Here is an 18,891-nt window from a genome sequence, read left to right as displayed (position 1 = left end):
TGTGATGTGTCCTGTCCTAAAAACTCACCTTGAGGATCAGTTGTCAGGTTTTCTCCCCTCACAGACATGAAATCCAGGTTCAGACAGAGGAATGTCACCCTCCCCAAGGAGTGTGGATACCGTTCATTGCTGGCCTTTTTTACAAGACTCCCATTGTCGGACTTCCCTGGTGGCGCAGTGGTTAAGAAATCCGCCTGCCAATGCAGGGGACACGGTTTCGAGCCCTGGTCCGGGAAGATCTCACATGCCGCGGAGCAACTAAGCCCGTGCGCCACAACTACTGAGCCTGCGCTCTAGCGCCCGCGAGCCACCGCTACTGAGCCCGTGTGCCACAACTACTGAGCCCGTGCGCCACAACTACTGAAGCCCGCGGGCCTAGAGCCCGTCCGTGCTCCACAACAAGAGAAGCCACCACAATGAGAAGCCCACGCACCGTAACGAAGAGTAGCCCCTGCTCACCACAACTAGAGAAAGCCCACGCGCAGCAACAGAGACCCAACGCAGCCAAAAATAAAGGGGCGCACAAACAAAAACAAACCCCACAAAAATAAGAAGCCCAGGCACCGTAACGAAGAGTAGCCCCTGCTCACCACAACTAGAGAAAGCCCACGCGCAGCAACAGAGACCCAACGCAGCCAAAAATAAAATAAATAAATCAATTTATTTTTTTAAAAAAGATCCTGCAAGCCTTGCAGCATGGCCAAAAAAAAGAATAAATGAAATTGAAAAAAAAAAAAGACTCCCATCATCTCCACTGTCTGCGGCAGTCCTGACTGTACAATGGCACGTCCTCTATGGCTACAGGGTTCTCTCCTGAATGTTTCTGAAGCTGCATCAGGCCAGGGCTGGAAATATGGATAAATTCATGTTACAGAAATGTAGAATGTTTATGCACATTTACTCTGTGGTCCCAGAACTGTCCCTGCAGAGGTGTGTGCTGTCATCAGCACGCAGAGCCTTTAGACCAGAAGGATATTCCCGCCGGGCGTGGTGGGGGCTTAGACGGGCGTGGTGGACAAGCAGCACGTCTGCTCTCAGGATCCTCTGTCTAGGAGCTCAGGGTTTTCATTTCAATTTGCAACAGACTTTGCTCAACGTTTACAAGATCCTTTTCAAACACGGCTTTTCCACACCTACTTATTCAACAAAAGAAATAGTACAGCTGGGAAGGATCTGGAGACGCTGGAACCCCACGTGCCATTGGTGAGAGTGTAGAATAGTGCGGCCACCATGGAGAAAGGTGTGGAGGTTCCTCAGAAAAGCTGAAATCGAATTTCCCCATGACCAGCCATCCCACCTCTGGATACACATCCGGAAGAATTTACAGCAGGATCTCGAGGAGGTATTTGCATGGCCACGTTCAAGAGGCAGAAGCCACCCAAATGCACCTGGACAGACGGATGGTATTAGGTGCAGTGGCATGTTATCCCACCTTAAAAAGGAAGGAAATTGGATACAGGTAACTCCATGGATGAACTTCGAGGACACTGTGCTGAATGGATAAGCCAGCCACAGAAGGGCAAATACCGTGTGATTCCACTCACTTGAAGGATGTAAAGTGTTCAAATCACAGGAACAGAAAGCAGAACGCTAGTTGCCAAGGAATGGGGGTGGGGGAGAGGAGAAAGAATTAGTCTTGAATGGGGACAGAGTTTTAGTTTCGCAAGGCGAAAGAGTTTTGGAGATGGTTGCACAACAATGTGAATGTACTTAACGCTGCTGAACCTCCATGAATCTACGTCATGCAAAACACCCCTAAATAAAAAGTCACCGCGAAAAAAGAAAAAGGAATGAAACTTAATCTCCGAGAAAGGCACCGTGTGAACCTTCGTCTGCAGTGGAAGGTTTTACGTGACACACACGCTCCTTGGTGAGGAGATGCTGTCGAGCCGGGGGCTGCTGGGTGGGGTGGGGGAGGGCCGCCGTGGGGAGGAGGTCTGCCCAGCGGGGTGGGCTCTGGGTGGGAGAGGGGACTGTTTAACTGGAGGGGCCGGGGTAGATGGCATCCTGCAGAAGAATTTGTGATGACGCAGCAGATCCCTGCTGTGTGGTTTCTTGCACACACGGTGGAACCATGTTTTCCGAAGTTGGCCTTGGGGCAGCATGGGGGTGGCCCAGGGCGGGGTGGAGGCTGGAAACGGGGAGGCCCAGGTGTGTACCCCGCCTCTCCCCAGCCCTCGTGCCCCCAGATGAAAAGGTAAACTTCATCAGCAATTTGCAGTCCACTTGCTGCATGCCTTCTGCATGCCAGGCATGACACTGGGTGCTGGGGGTACAAAAATAGACCCCGTCTCTTCTCTCAAGGGAGTTCCGGCCTCAGAAGGGAAACACACATGTAAAGGCGGCAAGTGTGGGCGTGGCAGGCAACCGTGCCCCGTGCAGATAGAGCATCAAAATGTACCACCTAATCCCCCCCGGCCAGACGCTGGAAAAATCCAACTCCATAAAATGCCTGTAAGTCAAGGGACAGAAACACAGGGAGCCATCAGCTTAGAAGGGATTTTAAGATCATGAAAGCAGTTAAGGTCCCGAAGGGAAAAGGATGAAGTTAGTCAGATCAGCTGGGAGCGGGGACTGGGAGGGGGAGGAAAAGGTGAGCAGAGGACCCGTGAATGACGCGGAGGTGCGAGGACGTGGGCACCGCGTGATTTCTAACTCTAACAGCAAAGGCGGCCCTGGGAGGGCCGGGCCCCCGGTGGGCGGGATTCAGACGCCCTGGGCTTGGGGCCCTGCTGCTGCCCCAGCCGTGCGGTGTTGGGGCCGCAGTTACTCATCTGTAAGGTGGGAACGCTGATGGCACGCGCCCTCAGCCGCGCCTGGCACACTGCAGACGCCCGCTGCGCCGGCCTCGCACCTCGCGTCGCCTCTCAGTTGACAGGGTGCTCTTGTGTACGTCATTTCACTTGAGGTTCCCGGCAAACTAAGAACAACAGTTATGTGTTGAGAACCGACAAATGACCCGTTGAGAAGGGTCTTATCATCCACGTTTGCAGGTGAAAAACCAGAACGGGGTGACCAAGGACTCCCACTTTAAAAAGCCCATCGTGCTGCACCGTCGTTTGAAACCAGTCTGTCTGGCCCCGAAGCCCCTTCCTGCTCTTGCCCGTGTGCTGTGTTTCCATCCGTCCGTCAGGCCTCCAGCAAATATTAACCAAGCCCCTGTGTGCCAGGCAGTGGTCCAGATACCAGGAGTACAGTGGAGAGCAAAGCAGGCAAAAATGACGGGCTTTAGGTAGCTTACCTTTTAGTTGGGGGAGACATGACAAGCAAAGTATCTTAGGTGGTGATAAATGCTGTGGGGAAAAGAAACTGGGAAAGAAGACTGGGCAGTTTTCGGTGGGATGTCGGGGAAGGCCTTGGGGGAGGGGACAGCAGGCCCTGAGGAGGGGAGCCAGGTGCAGGAAGCGGGCAGCCGTCAGGGTCAGAGCTGAGTGGGGGGTGGGGGGGGAGATACGGTGTGTGTTTTGGGGGGGGTCTTCAAGGACCTGGGCTTTGTCCCCCGCGGGTGGCTTGGGGGCAGGGGCCTGAGTGGTCCGATGTCTGGGGGCTGTAGCACCATCACTCTGGCCGCTTTGGTGAGACTCGTGGAGGGGGCGGGGCGGGAGGCGGGTGCAGAGGCGCTGCTGCAGTGACCCGGCTCGAGGTGGCCGAGGCTTGAGTCGCGGGGAGCTGTGGGGGGCGGCAGGTTCTGGACACGCGCCGAGGGCAGGGTCCGGATCTGCGGACGGGTCAGACGTGGGACGTGAGGCCGAAGAGTGACCTCTGAACACGTGGGACGTGTGGACTTGTGCCCATCGTACAGATGGGCACGTGGGGTGGAAGAGGCCCAGAGGCTGGCTCCAGCTCATTTAGCTGGAAGGTTGGTCAAGCTAGGACATTTGCCAGGTGCTTTCGCTCCGATTCCTTCGCCGGCCCCCGGACACACAGCGTCTCTCCCGCTCGGGCCCCCCGCCCTGCCCCGCCGAGCGGGCTGACAGCCCAGGGACCACCTCGTTTCTGCGGCTCAGGACAGGCTGACCCGAGGGACCCAAACGCTCTCGTTGAGACCCCTCGGCCGGAGCTCCTTTCCAGGCGTTCGTGATGCGGTCGGACACCGTCCAGCGTGCGAGGTTCACGTCTGTTTCCAGATAACTCTACCCTCTGCGTCCCGTAAAGGTTCAGCCTGTTTTCGACGGAATCCTTTTTCCTTTAAACTCCTGCGACCGCTGGGTTTGCACGTTATCACGTGGCTTTTTTCCCCTTTACTGATTTTCGTAGCAACGCCAGATGAGGTGGTAAAGGATTCTCCTGGGAAACGCAGTTCGGAGGGTCTTTAGGGACAGCGTGGTTTCTGACTCCACTGTGGGGAGGGGCCCAGGTGTTTGACTTTCCTGAGCGCAGCAGTCCGCGGAGACGGGAGGAGGAGGGATGCTCGGGGCTCATCGCCGCCTTTGGTGCTCTGGGCCCCGACAGACCAGGCCCGCCGTTAACCACCGTGCTAGTGGGCGCAGTGCTGGGGCAGCTGCCCGAGGGCCCCGGTTAGAGGAGGGTTGCAGCCTTACCGTTACCTCCCTGGTAGCCTGATGAGAAAGGCTCGTGCCTTTACCGCAAGTGCGTTTGCTTCCTCTGGGCTTTCTCCCCACCCCCCAGACGCACCCCAGCAACGGCCAGGTGACCTCGTGTCCTCTGCCTGAGAGTGCTGTGACCGCAGCGCAGGGCAGGAGTGGCCGCACGGGGCCCAGGGCCCGAGTGAGGGCAGGAGGAGAGCCCTGGGGGCCTGGTGTGCAGAGCTGGGAGCCCGGACCTGGGACGGACAGGTGTCTGCAGGGCACCCGAAACGTGGCTCGTCCAGAGGGGATGGGCTGGGAATGTAAGATGCACATCAGATCTTGAAGACTCAGTACAAAATAAAGATTAGGAAATATCTCACTTTAAAAAATAAAATGAAACACAAATTAAAAATAATAAGAAAATATCTCATTTTTAAAAACAGGTTCCTCAGTTTAGAATGTAGACCTGTCCCCTGAGGGTAAAGTTACTAGAAATTCCGACTCGCAGGTCCTTGAAAGAAGCAGGGCGCACGGAGCTCTCCCACTAGCATCCAGCTCGGCCTTCACCCTCCTGCCCCACCGGCTCCTCCCCGGACTCCCTTTCTGGAAAGTTCTCCCAGGAATTCGGGAGTTTCTGAATCATCGTGGATTTCCCCCTCTCTGTTGCTGCCACATCAGCTGGACGTGCGGGTCCTCGCACTTGGCTTCCGGCGGCCGGTTCCATGTTGCGGCACGGTGGGCCCTCCCGATCCAGCTGACCCGCCTTCCCCGCGGTCTCCTGGGCCCAGCGTCTGCCCCGCCCGCTGCGTGCTGAGGCCAAGTCGCTCTCCTTCAGCCCAGCCACGACCACGCTCGCTGCCGTCACCACGGTGGCTCCTTTGAGCGAGTCCCAGCCACGGACCAAGGATGCTGGGAACGTGACCCACATCATCCCCCCTAATTCTCCAAAAAGAAAGAAACTACCGTTTACAGCGGAAGCGTGTGGAGCTGGGAGAGTCTGACTTGCCTGGTTCCGGTCCCCGCCCGGAAGGGGCGGGGCTACGGTTCAGACCCGGCCTCCGTCACTCCAACATCTGGTCTCTTTCTGCGGTACCAGGGGACCTCTGTTCAAACCTGCCACTCCGTTGCTCAGGCCCTGCGGGAGCAGCCCCGGTGCTTGCTCTAACCCTTAGGCTTGCCTTCCAGTCCCGTCCTTTGTCAGATGTTCTCATGCCCAAGGCCAGCCACACTGCGTCCTCAGGCAAGAGCCAGGTGCCTGTGCCATGGGGCCTTGTCCTCCAAACAGGGGACGTTCAATGACAGACGAGCCTTGGTGAGCGGACTGCTGTCCCAGCAGGAGATCTGAGTGCCAGGTGGTCCGTCCAAAAGGCCACAGCCATTCTCAGAAGGGCTTTCTCTTATTTTGGTAAAGGTGCCAGCTAGCTCCTCATTCTGACATTGTGAGTTCTGCCCTGCGCCCTGTGACAGCTAGGAAGCATGGTGCATGGCTTCGCTTACGATACCGTCAGCACCTTCTGATTTTAGCAGCACCTACTGTGCCTTGCAGGGAAACGATGGAAGGAGGACACTTTTTAAAAAAAGGATTGTATCAATATTTTCCACTTTCGTTTCCTCCTCAAGCTTATTGACACATGAGTTAGAAACATTATCTATATTTTTTATATCCACTTTGGAACACAAATTTCCAACTAAATCACACATGGTTCACTCAGTATCCTGACTCGCAAAATAACCCTGTGAGTCACCGTTGGCAGTAGTCTCTGAAATGTCCCCTTTCTCACCGACAGGGACGCTCAACCCCGGCTCTCTGTAGCCTCAACTGCTACCTTTGGATTAATAGATCAGTAGACATTTTCTCATGGTCTCTTACTCTGGGTTAGATACAAATGATTACCTTCCCCTGAGGACACGTTCTCAGAGGTCCTAGGTTTTGTGGTTATATTTTTGACATTAGCTGTGTCCTTTAAACGACACCATCTCCCTCTCTCTCTCTCTCTCTCTCTCTCTCTCTCTCTCTCTCTCTCTCAGTTTCTTCTGATGGCGGTGCGGAGTCCTCTGCCCTAGCGGATGGCAATGGCAGTGAGGAGGACTACAGCTATGAAGACCTCTGTCGGGCCAACCCCCGCTACCTGCAGCCGGGCGGGGAGCAGCTGGCCATCAACGAGGTACTGGGCTTCATTCCACACGGCAGCAGCCAGTGCAGGAGGCCCGGCTTTCAGGGCCCAGAACCCACTCGTACTTGGCTCTCTGATTATTTCTTAGTGAACATTTGCTAAAACCTGGAATTCTGGCTAGAGAACCAGTGTGGTTTTCTTGCATTTTCAGGGTTGATGTATGTGATTAAGTGTCGCAGGTATAGCTAACTAAAGACATCCCTCCGGGTCAGAGCAGCCAGCTGAGAAGCTTGGCGAGGGCTTCTCAGTTCAGGACATGCCCTCCGTACATTTGTTATCTCGTAATAAATCTAGGAGGTGAGCGTTAGTTACTGCCCACGTTTTAGCAAACACTCTGAGACTAAGAGGCTGAACGACTTGCTAGCAGACGGCAGAGCTGAAGTTAACCACGTGTTTCTCACCACAGATCTGGGCTTCTCCCCGCCCCTTTGCATCTTTAGGCCTTTTTACAGAAGTCTTTCCAGAAGGCGCCTCTAGCCTTTGGAGCTCATGAACAGAGCGCGTGGAGTGTGGCTTCTCAGTGGCAACATCACCAGTTGTTGCTATTGGATCCCCGGTGTCCCCCGTGACATCCCGGGAGCTGAGTGGTTGCACGGCCCTCCGCCCCTACGGCCGGCTGGCTTACGGACGAGCTTAAATTACCTGCTGAACATCCAGACGTCATGCTGTGTTCTCTTTAGTTGCAGTCAACGACACAGTGAGATGCAGAGTCTGCTAAGATTGTGAGGAAAGAACGAAGAGCAGGTTCTGGGTGACGCCGTGAGGGGCTTGCAGGAAAGGGTGTGCTGACCTTTGACGGCTCGGCTCCAGGACGTCTAGTTTGGCTGCTCAGAAGCCCTTTCCGGGGCGAACCGTCCAGATAGTCACACTTGCTGGATGACTGGTGCACAGATGAGTGGACCTGGGGGTTCCTTTAAGAGCGCAGGAGGGGTGCCCGCCTGGGACTCCTCCCCACCCGTGTCGTGTGACGTCACACGCTGAGCATCCGCTGAGCGCCGTCCGTGTGAACCCTCGGGGGCCGGGCGAGCTCAGGGTCCCCGGGCTCCGCGCTGAGCGCCCGCCTCTCCGTTCCAGCTGATCAGCGATGGCAGCGTGGTCTGCGCCGAGGCCCTGTGGGACCACGTGACCATGGACGAGCAGGAGCTGGGCTTCAAGGCCGGGGACGTCATCCAGGTCCTGGAAGCCTCCCACAAGGACTGGTGGTGGGGCCGCAGCGCGGACAGGGAGGCCTGGTTCCCCGCCAGCTTCGTCCGAGTGAGTGTCTTCCTGCCTCTGGGGGCTCAGGGGCAAGAGCCACTGTCCCCTCGTCATCCTTTGAACCAGACCTCCTAGAGGCTGGGGTGTGGGCGGGGAGAATTCCCACCGGGGTCGGCGGGGCGGCTGGCGCCGCTGCTGCGTTTGCAATGCTCAGCTCAGCCCGTGCGGGCCCGGCCCCCCCGCTCCCTTCGCTACCCTCCTCACCGTCCCCGGGGAGTGGAAACCGGGGGCGGGCCGGGTGCCGCCCCGCTGACCTGTGCCCTGCGTGCGACCGCAGCTGCGGGTCAACCAGGAGGAGCTGTCGGAGGGCTCCAGCGGCACCCCGGGCGAGGAGCCGGCGGAGGACGCGGGCCGGGGCCGCCACAAGCACCCCGAGAGCAAGCAGCAGATGCGGACCAACGTCATCCAGGAGATCATGGACACCGAGCGCGTGTACATCAAGCACCTCCGGGACATCTGCGAGGTGAGCTTGGGGGCCTCGTGGCACCGTGCGACGTGCCGCGTGGCCGCTCTGCGCACGCGTGTTCCGGGAGCCCCATCGCCACCGCCGCCTGTGGTGCTGTACAGGCCGCTCGCTCACCAGGTGCTGGTCCACCCTGGCAGCGTGAGCGGCCGGCCGTCTTCAGGGTGACATGCAGCCACCTCCTGCGGGACTCATAGCTGCCACGGGTATTCAGAGGGAGTGACATTCAGGGGAGCGGCACCTGTAGGCGAGACCCAGCTGACCTGACGAAGGACCGAAGGTCTGTCACCGTCCGCCAGCCACCGCCTCTCACCTCTGGCGCGCAGCGAGACCCGAGTCATGCAGCTTGCAGGCGCCTGGCGACGCCCCGGGCTCTGTCCTGCGGGCTCTGGGACCCCGCTCAGCAGCCAGGTCTCTCCCCTGCGGTGTTTTTCGGTTCTTTGGATTCCGTAGAGTGTTTCGCTGGCCCGTCGTGCGCCCCGCCGGCTCACTCCGGCGTCCTGGCCGCGAATGCTGATGCCTGCGCCTTCCGTTCAGCGGCGAGGGTCCGGCAGGAGGCAGGCCAAGTGCGGGCCGCGCTCCGCCCCCGCCCCGCTGCGTGGCTGGACCGACCCCCAGATGAGGACCCCCCGGCGTTGGGCCTCTTTGTGGCAGCCGTCTTGTTCCGTGTGAACCTGCGGTTGAGGGAGTTCCTCTGAAGGGGCATCTTAGGGAAACAGTCACCGCTGATAACTGTCGAGCACGACCGGGCCCTTCACCGGCGCAACTCGACCCCGTGACGCTCACGGGCAGGTCCCACGCGCCCCCATCACGGATGAGGAAGCCCAGACTAAACCAGACCCGCTGGCCTACAGCCTGTTAAAATCCATGCCCAATAGTCAGTGGTCTGTGTTTTACCGTATAGTCAGTTCAGTCTGGGTAATTACACGGTGCCCATCTGGGGGTAATTGTTTCACCTTTTTATGGCCCTTCCTTCCTACCTCCGTATCCTACCCAAGCCGCGTACAGCCAGGGCACTGGGCGTAGAGAATTAGGGGCGCTCTGATTAGCCAGGCCTCAGGTTAGATATCTAGGGATCTGTGTTGTTTCCTGTAGGAACTGGGTGATGGTGGAACCCTCGGCTGGGCCGTTCTTGGCTCTGGGCCGTGACAGTGAGCGTTGCTCCCTGAGCGGCTCAGCCAGCGATGGCATCTGTATCGGACAGGCCTTCTCGGCTGTGAAATGGACTTAGGAATGAGAGAATGGTTATCTTAAGAGTTTAGAAAAAGTGTGACAGTACCAGGTTCTGAGCTCTAATAATTTGAAACCAGGCATTGCTTTCCTATTTCGTAGGGCTACATCCGACAGTGCCGCAAGCACACGGCGATGTTCACGGTCGCGCAGCTCGCCACCATTTTTGGAAACATTGAAGATATTTACAAATTCCAAAGAAAGTTCCTGAAAGACCTTGAGAAACAGTACAATAAAGAGGAACCTCACCTGAGTGAGATAGGGTCCTGCTTTCTTCAACACGTATGTCACCCTCCACTTCTTACTGATAGCGTCCGGCTAAATCATTTTGAAATGTTTCTCCCTGAAGCACAGGGGTCCTCTTTGTTTTGTTCCACTTTGTTTACTTTCTTTCTTTGTCTGCTAGATTAATTTCCTGCAGGATGGAGGTGTCACTTGTAAATTAAGGGGACTGCTGTATATGGTTGATCTTTACCTGAGTGCCCCAAGTCCATTATTTCAAAATCTTTTCAATTTTATGCAGTTTCGACTTAGGGGTTGTATTCGGGGTAGTTTCTAGTAATACCTACCAGGTGTCTATTATATGTTAATCGCTGTGTTCAGGGTTATATGTCAGCTCCTGTACTGCTGTGACGCAGGTATGATTATTTTCCCCGTGTTCCAGTTGCAGAAGCTAGGCTTCACCCAGAGAGTAAGTGACGCAGGGTCACACATTAGTAATTGGCAGACGTGGATTCAGGACAAAGGCGTGCGGCTCTGGGACCCAAGCCTGTACCTGCCTCAGAACAGTCTCCTGATGCTGGCCTGAGCTTGCCAACTGGTGACTGACTGTCACTTTTTAATACAACAGATTTCAGAGGAAGACGATTCCGTCCCCAGCCAGAATGGTCAGGGTGCAGTACCAGAAGTGGTAACACCAGTGACCGGGCTAGTGTAGCACTCGCTCCTCTGGGCCCAGCAGCGTTACGGCGGCTGTGGAACGGGGGCCGATCCTCGGGTGGACTGTCTAAACGGCTGGAGACGCTGTTGCTGGTGGTCGTCTCCAGCTGGAGGGGTGCGCCCGTGAGGGCTCTGGGCCTGTTTGGGACTTTGTAGGAGCACTGTCTGGCCAGAGCAGGAGGTTCACGGGAACAAGTCGTAGGAGAGAAGCTTCCAGGTCAGCCAAGGTGAGGCTGCAGAGTGGCACGCAGATCTTGCTGTGGAGGACAGGAGAGCCTAGCTTGGGGACAGAGGTGTCACTGCTTCTGGGGAGACAGGGAGGTGGGCCTGGGCGAGGGTGACAGCAGAGGGACGCAGAACGAGGGGTTTGGCTGGAGACGTGGTGAGCCAGAGGACAGCCAGGTATAACCTGGGGTAGGACCCAGGCCGAAGACACCGCAGCTGCGGGCGGGTGGTCGTGTGTGCAGGAGGCGGCCTTGGGGCTGAGGAGCCTCGGGGGGCCGGGAGGGGCCCCCTCGGAGTCCCGGGGGGGTGGAGCAGCCTGGAGGAGGTGGGGAGGGGAGGAGGTGGCCCCTACGTGGATGGCAGGTGGCAGGGTGGGAAGGAGACCTGTGACCAGGAGACGGGGCTTTGCGTCCTCCTGCTCACGTGGAGAAGCCCACCTTCCCGGGAGAGGAGAAGGGACAGGCGGCAGCCAGGTGCAGGGACAGGACCTCCCTCTTCTCCTGGATCAGGTGACACAGGGGGTGACACAGAGGGCGCCGCTCCCTTTCGGGGCGCCCTTTCGGGGTCTGTGGAAGGGGCCTGGCGTGGGGCTCTGCGTCCTCGGCAGCCTCTCCCTCCACCCCCAGGGTCTGGATGTGGCCCCTTCCCACGGGCCCCCCTGTCCAGGAACCTCCCCGTGGGTGGGGGGGTTGGCGCTGGGTGTTGTCCGTCCTCGTCAGGGTCCAGAGCCGCCCTGTCCTGACGGAGTTGTGCCCCCCTTCCCAGCAAGAGGGCTTCGCCATCTACTCCGAGTACTGCAACAACCACCCGGGCGCCTGCGCTGAGCTGGCGGGCCTGATGAAGCAGGGCCGCTACCGACACTTCTTCGAGGCCTGCCGCCTGCTGCAGCAGATGATCGACATCGCCATTGACGGCTTCCTGCTGACGCCCGTGCAGAAGATCTGCAAGTACCCGCTGCAGCTGGCCGAGCTGCTCAAGTACACCACCCAGGAGCACAGGTGAGGCACCCAAGAGGATGCAGGGTCACGTGAGGCTTTCGCAGGGGGCTCGGGGGTGGGCGCAGGGGAGGGGCTTCCCCTGGACGCCTGCGCGCGGGAGGGGGCGCGCAGCGGGGGCGCAGAGCGGCGGTGCCGGTGCCGGGTGGGCTGCGGTGCCCTCCTGATCTCTCAGTCAGCTCTCGGGAAGACGTTTCCGGGTCGTTTAGAAAGGTTAAGGTTGTTAACTACTGGAGTGGGGTCATTGAAGAGGCTGCCGAATATCCATTTCTAGAGATATTAGAAAATAAGAATTAATTCTTAAACTGTGTCATGAGCAGGTGAGGCATTTTTATTGTGTTGTCTGTCATTATAATTGACATGTTTTATAAATGCTCTTTTGTAGCTACTCAGTAGTGAATAAAAACCATTAAAACAATAGACTGGTGTGAACACAGTTTCAGAAATATTTTCTTTCCTCTTATTTATCCTTAAGATGTTTCAGGCCAGCTCACCCTCAGAGCAGTACAGTCAGCCCTCGGTATCCGTGGAGATTGGCTTCAGGACCCCTGGACACTAAAATCTGAGGATACTCAAGTCCCTTATAGAAAATGGCTCGGTATTTACATCTAACCCATGCACAGCTTCCCAGATAGTTTAACTCATCTCTAGATTACTTCTGATATCTAATGCCATGTAAATACCATGTAAATAGTTGCAAATACAGTGTAAATGCTGTGTAAATAGTTGCTGGCCTGTGGCAAATTCAGGTTTTGCTCTTTGGAACTTTCTGGAATCTTTTTCCCAAATATTTTCAATCTGCGGTTGGGTGAATCACGGATGCAGAACCCCTAGGTATGGAGGGCTGGCTGTGTTATGTGCTGGAACAAAAAGTTCCTTCGCAGAGGGGGGAGGACACAGAAAAATTTGAACTCTGGAAGAGTAGGGAGCCTCCAGGGCCTGGCGGAGTGTGTGGGCTCCACCTGGGGGACACATCCTCCTGAGAGCCTGTTGGGCCCTGAGCCCTTTCGGGCCCAGCTCGGTGCTTTGCTCTGTCTCCTAATACCGTCCACCCTGTTCCCTCTGGCTCTGAGCATGGGCTTCTCGGCACGGTTACCTGAACGCTCCATCTCCCTTTGGGGCTTACTTTGTGAATTCTTCTGAGGGACCCCAAAACATTGACCTCTGCTTACCGAGTGGCAGCTCATCACTTCCCCGCGTGCACAGAACAACGTCTGATCGTGCTGTGATTGTACGTGAGCTGGCACCCGTTATGTGTTGGAGCAGGCCTGCCCCCTCTCTGAGATGTGGGGAAGGGTCTCCAGCACGGGGCCCCTTTCGCCGGCAGCCATGGGGTTCTCGCTGTGTTCTCAGCAGCCCACAACTGGCAGGCCAGTGGGGACACAGCCGTCGTCCAGTAGGGTTTTAGGACAAAGCTTACTGTTTTCGATGAGAACCAGACCACATCCGTGTCACGGCACAAAGCTTTCACTCCACCTGCAGCCCTTGGAAGGCCTTGGAAGGACAGTCTTGAAGGGGTCTAGTGGGAAAAAGGAGCGGGGAGAAATTGTGCCCAGAGGAAATCTGCTGCAGCAAACCACACGGCTCTGGGTTTTAACATCTAACTGCTGCCCCGAGAGCAGCGAGATTCTCCATGGCGGCGCCTGCTCTGGAGGGTGCGGGGGACAGGTCATTCTTCTGTCCTCTGCGCCTGGACTCCTGCGGAGAGACGGGGCTGGGAGAGGGGTCTTTTTGCAATTAGATCAGAAGGTCGAAAGAAAGAGCTGGGTCGCTAAGCAACATACCCAGATGATGATGTTAGTTTCAAGAATTAAGGTGAAAGGAATAAGAGAAAGGAGTTGATTGAAATGAATAAAAGGAAAGAGCTATGTATGTTTTTCTTTTTCTGATGGACAAATCAGAAAACTTTGACAGAAAGAAAATAGCAAAGTCAAGCGAGTCACAAATTTGAAGAAATTTTTTTTAAAAGAATAAAAAGTCATCGTGATGAGGAACCTGAGAAAATAAATAAGCAAATTAAGAAGCAGAACATCTTGAAAGACAGGGAAGCGGTGCCGGGAGTGTCCTCATCACCCTTCAACACTTAATTTTTCTCTTTTAAGGGCATTTTTTCACTCTGAGGCATTTGCATAGTCTGGCTGTTTCCAAAAAAAATCATTTTAAAAGAAATGACAAAAAGCCCATTTCCTTGTCTGAAGTAAAACAAAACAAAATATTTTTAAAAACCGTTACACTCTGCCTCTCTCCTGGAATTGTACAGAAAAACTTGTGGGAAAAAAGTACAATTATTTTGCACGCTTTCTTCATTGCTGGAGCCCTTTCTGAGGGCGTGTTTGCTCCCGTTATTTTGGCAGCCCCTGCGTGTCACTTTGTTCTTCTTTTCTGCTCCGCTTCCGTCTGAAGACAGTGGGGTCTGGTCTGTCCGGGAATGGGGGGGGGGGGGCGGGTGCCCAGGGACCTCCCAGGAGTGCAGATGAGCAGTGTTTGGTACATTGACAGCAGAGTCTGCTCCCAAGGCTTTTTTCCTGGCTGTGCAGGAGGAGTGCAATCCAGTCCACCTGAGACCCAGAGGCTCTGTGTGTCCTGGAAGACACAGGAAAGTGTGGGGAAAAAAAAAAGACTTAGCTCTTTAGCTGGACGACCGGTTTACATGTCCCTGAATTGTTAACGTGAAGCGAGACTTGAATGTAAACCTTTCTGGCCCCAGACACACTCTCTGGCAGCCTGTGTGCAGATCGGAGCTTCAGTTTTCCTGGTGCCTCCAGGGTTAGAGGGGCTGCTGGGGGAGGCACGTGAGTCTGATTTGACAGTGGCCGGTGGAAAAAGCACCAGAAGTAAACATGCGTGGATGAGGGAAATGTCGTGTCCGCAGTTACGTAACTCACTGTGTCCTCCCCTCCTTTCCTGACTCAGAGCCAATCACCACCCTTGAGAATGGGTGGGGATCATTAAAGTACTTTATATGGCAGAGCTAGCTCTATATGAGGACCAGAGCATTAACAGAGGCCTGTCTTTTCTTTATTAATGAAAATAATCCGTCGTCACTGTGGCTAGAACTTACTTCTTGTGGCCTTTGCTTCATTTCACTGTGGCTTCTGGGAAACGAACGACAACATTCTTATTCCACAGAATTCTGGGTGGCATTCGGTCAGCTCCCTTAACCGATGCGAACTGTAGCCTATTCACGAAGGAACAAGGGAAGGGGAACAATGGCTATTGTTTAAAGGCCATCTTGTCTAGACTGTCAGTGTACAGTCACGGATGGAATGTATTATTTCGTGGGTCCTCATTTGCAAGGTGCCCATTACGTGGTTAAAATTAACCCCTCACTTTGCAGCGATTACAGCAACATAAAGGCAGCGTACGAGGCCATGAAGAACGTCGCCTGTTTGATCAATGAGCGAAAACGCAAGCTGGAAAGCATAGACAAGATAGCACGGTGGCAGGTGTCCATCGTGGGCTGGGAGGTACGTGGGAGCCCACCCCCTACCTGCGGTCCATCGTGGGCTGCGGGGCACCTGGGAACCCTCCCCGCTCAGCGCCCGGCTCGGCCCACACACCCCCGACCTGTGGTCGTCTAAGGTGACGGCCCACTTTGTGTCCCGTGATTGGCGCCCTGTGCTCTTGGCTTTAATGGCACGATATTTTGATGCACCTTGGTGAAGCTAGCAGTCAAACGCTTGACCCTCCACCTCCACCAGGGTGTGCTCTGCAGAGCGTGTGTAACCAACTTATTGCGTACACCCTGTCTCTCCTGCTTGACTGTGGGCTCCGTGAGAGCAGCTGGAGAACGCTTACAGTGCAGGTTATGTCGTGGTGGGAGTGTGACTCCTGTATGATCTGGGCGAGACTGATGGTCCGTCTGTATGACGGGGAGGGAAGCGTTACCTATCTCGTAGGGCTGTTGTGAGGATCGCGTAAGACAGGGCCACGCAGCACTTGATACACAGCCTGTGGTGATGGCCCAGGGCACACGCGCACACGTACACACACACGCCTTTATTTATTAAAACAGCAGTGACGGTAGCTAGTGCTTGTACTGTGTTCACACATGCCTGGCGCTGGTCTGAGTCGTTTAAGTATGTGAACTCATTTAACCCTCTCAATAGTCCTATGAAGTAGGAACTATTATTACCCCATTTAACAGATGGGGAAACTGAAGCACGGAGAGGTGAGGGAGCAGAGTGGCACCCACGGACCACTGCACCTGAGGCCGTCACCGAGGACAGCAAGCCCACGTTGTTCAGATGGTTTTCAGACACAGGAAGAGTCACCCTGCATCAGATTAATTGGTCAGAGCTCACTCGCCCCAAGGATTGTGAAAAGTTTGGATGGAGAAGTTAGGTTTTTAACTAAAGCAGGTGACAGCAGTGAACACTGGAGGGAAATACTCTTCTTTCAAGGCCCTCATGGACTCTGGGAGTTCAGACGGGACCTTGGGGTCCGTGGGTCTAAGTCTCCTGTGAGCCAAGAATCCAGGGCACAGAATCGCTGCAGGCAAGTAAATAGAAAAGCTATTTCGGAGTCGAGATCTTTTGCCTCCAAAAACTATTGTGTATAACTGGGACTAGAGGAGGGTGAAATCTTAAAATCAAAGGCCAGTGTCATACCAAATACCGCAAAGTTACATTGGATTAGACCCGACCTAAATATTACAGAAGTGTGTTTCTCCTCCTATTCTTGGACTCTGACGTTTAGGGGATAGTTTCTTGTCAGAAGTTTACCAATTTCTTGCTGGCAGTTTGCCATCTGGCCTCTTGTTTCCAAGACCCTGAGCTAGTTATGCCGGGGAGCTGCATAGAAGCCCCCCCGAGTCTGCAGCACTGAACCCCTAGCCACAGGGGGTCTCCTTGTTCTCGGGGGTCGGTCCAGGCCAGCTGCCATTTCGGATCCTGACTGGATCCCACCCATCCAGAATTTTTCACCAGCTCTTTCTGATAAGGGAGACCCCTCAGGTAACATAGGGGCTCAATCACGTTTTCCCATGGAATAGGGAAAAGGGAGAAGAGTTTTCCTGCACAAGGAGGCTGACGGCCGAGGTCTGACCGGCCTTTGAGGCCCTGCCCTGCGCGTGGGCCTCTCGTGTTACTGGCCCACCTGTGGGGGTTCGTGCCAGGGCCTCCCCCCACTCCAGCTCCACCCGATGCCCGGTACCCTGAGACCTCGCGTCGGGGGACCTCAGGACATGTGTCCACCCTTCCCTCCAGGGCCAGGACATCCTCGAGCGCAGCTCGGAGCTGATCCACTCTGGGGAGCTGACCAGGGTCACCCGGCAGGGCAAGAGCCAGCAGCGGACGTTCTTCCTGTTTGACCACCAGCTGGTGGCCTGCAAGAAGGACCTGCTGCGGAGGGACGTGCTCTACTACCGCGGCCGCACGGACATGGACGCCGTGGAACTCGTGGACCTGGAGGACGGCCGCGACGGTGCCCGCACCCTCGGCGTCAGAAACGCCTTCAAGCTGGTCAGCAGGACGGGTGACGAGGCGCACCTGTTCTGTGCCAAGAAGCCTGAGGACAAGGCGCGGTGGCTGCAGGCCTGCAGGGACGAGCGCAGGCGGGTGCAGGAGGACCGGGCGATGGGTGAGCCCTGGCGTCTCGGCCCCTCCCCCGCCTCTCCCGGTTCACCCCCCGCGGGGAGAAGACCAGGGAACCGCAGGTCCTGATATTCCTAAACCTGCTTACGAGACCGACAGGGACAGGTGTGCCGTGGGTCCTATTGTTGGACCCATTTCACAGATGAGGAATCTGAGGCTGAAGGCACCCGCCCACTCTTAGAAGGCAGGTTGTCACTCTTCACGTGTCCCGGTAGGGCGAATGGTGACGTGGCCGTCCTGGTGATAATCCTCCTCCTTCTCCACTCTCTTCAACCCCTTATACTTACTTCCTGAAGGATTAAGGCTCTTTGCTTCAGGTGATGGAGCAGACCTCAGGGTTAACGTGGGTTCGGTGCAGGTTTTATTCTGAAATGTTTTCACTTGTTTTGAATACATATCACATTTGTTTCTAAATCCAGGAATGGAAATTTCAGAAAATCAGAAGAAACTCGCCATGTTAAATGCTCAAAAGGCAGGACACGGAAAGTCAAAAGGTAAGTTTTGGAGAAGGTTTTTCACCTCCTTAGTGTGTGTGTGTGTCAGTACTGGAATTAAAATGGGGAGAAATGCCCGAAGCTGTTAGGTATGACCGACTCTTAAGTGAAGGAGAGAAGTGTGGGTAAAACAAGATGATAGTTCAGAGCAGTGGACGGTTTAAAAACCAAATCTGCATTTGGTTCTGAACGTGCTTTAGTACGTGCTTACGCTTGGAGAGGAGTCTGTACAAGGTGTTTGAGTTGGGGCCGAGGAGCTTCTAGACCCCCCTGCCCTGCCCTCTGAGCCTCCCCCTGCGGAGGGAGGGATTATCCGTCCCCAGGCCAACCAGCCCAGGAGTCTGGGGCATGTGAGGAGGAAATCTCCAACCCCAGACTGCTTGTCAGCTGAAGGCACGTCCGAGTTCAGGTGAGAGAAAAGTTGTAAAAGTTCACTGTGTCAAGCAAGGAGCGAAAGCAAAAGAAGATCCTCTGGCTTCTTTAGAGCCTGGATTCTCTACCCTGCAGGCACATTCCGTGGGAATGACCTGGGCAGCTCTTACAAAATACCAAGGCCCGGGACACGGACCCCAGAGTCCACACGTGCATAGTACAAATATTCTAGCCCGACAGAAATGAAACAATAAGGATTCTTATTCCAAAAGTACGTGTTGTATTTCTGCAAACTCTATTCATGTGAAATTTATCCCATTCGGTATTTTCCTACCCGAAAATGCAAAAACAAGGACCAGTTGAGCCCAGGACTGATGGGCCGAGAAGAATTTATTACCAGAACAGCATTTGGCAAAGCCCTGCTTCCTCCGCTCTAATGCAGAATTCCCTGCCACCCCCCCTCCGCCACACACACACACACACACACACACACACACACACACACACACACACAGAGTTAACGGATATCTTCAAGGCAGAAAATCTCATTTTAAGTATTTATTTCTTGCATCTCCACTTTGGATGGCAGGTGACTGGTAAATACCAGTTTGTTGGGATT

General features: G+C 55.2%; 1 protein-coding gene across 1 annotated transcript in view; it reads left to right on the top strand.

Moving 5' to 3' along the window:
- The window catches only part of SPATA13 (spermatogenesis associated 13), a 71,905-nt gene that overhangs the window by 51,956 nt on the left and 1,058 nt on the right, over positions 1-18,891 (top strand). Inside the window, exons 4-11 of the mRNA XM_024125807.2 lie at positions 6,558-6,694; positions 7,778-7,957; positions 8,238-8,423; positions 9,756-9,935; positions 11,583-11,815; positions 15,150-15,279; positions 17,020-17,392; positions 17,826-17,900. Coding sequence (XP_023981575.1) covers positions 6,558-6,694; positions 7,778-7,957; positions 8,238-8,423; positions 9,756-9,935; positions 11,583-11,815; positions 15,150-15,279; positions 17,020-17,392; positions 17,826-17,900 — 1,494 coding nt within the window. The remainder of the gene's footprint in view (positions 1-6,557; positions 6,695-7,777; positions 7,958-8,237; positions 8,424-9,755; positions 9,936-11,582; positions 11,816-15,149; positions 15,280-17,019; positions 17,393-17,825; positions 17,901-18,891) is intronic.

This window comes from Physeter macrocephalus, chromosome 13 (genome assembly GCF_002837175.3).
Source record: "Physeter macrocephalus isolate SW-GA chromosome 13, ASM283717v5, whole genome shotgun sequence".
NCBI lineage: Eukaryota > Metazoa > Chordata > Mammalia > Artiodactyla > Physeteridae > Physeter > Physeter macrocephalus.
Note: the sequence above shows the minus strand (reverse complement) of the source record. Positions and strands in the feature narration are given on the sequence as shown.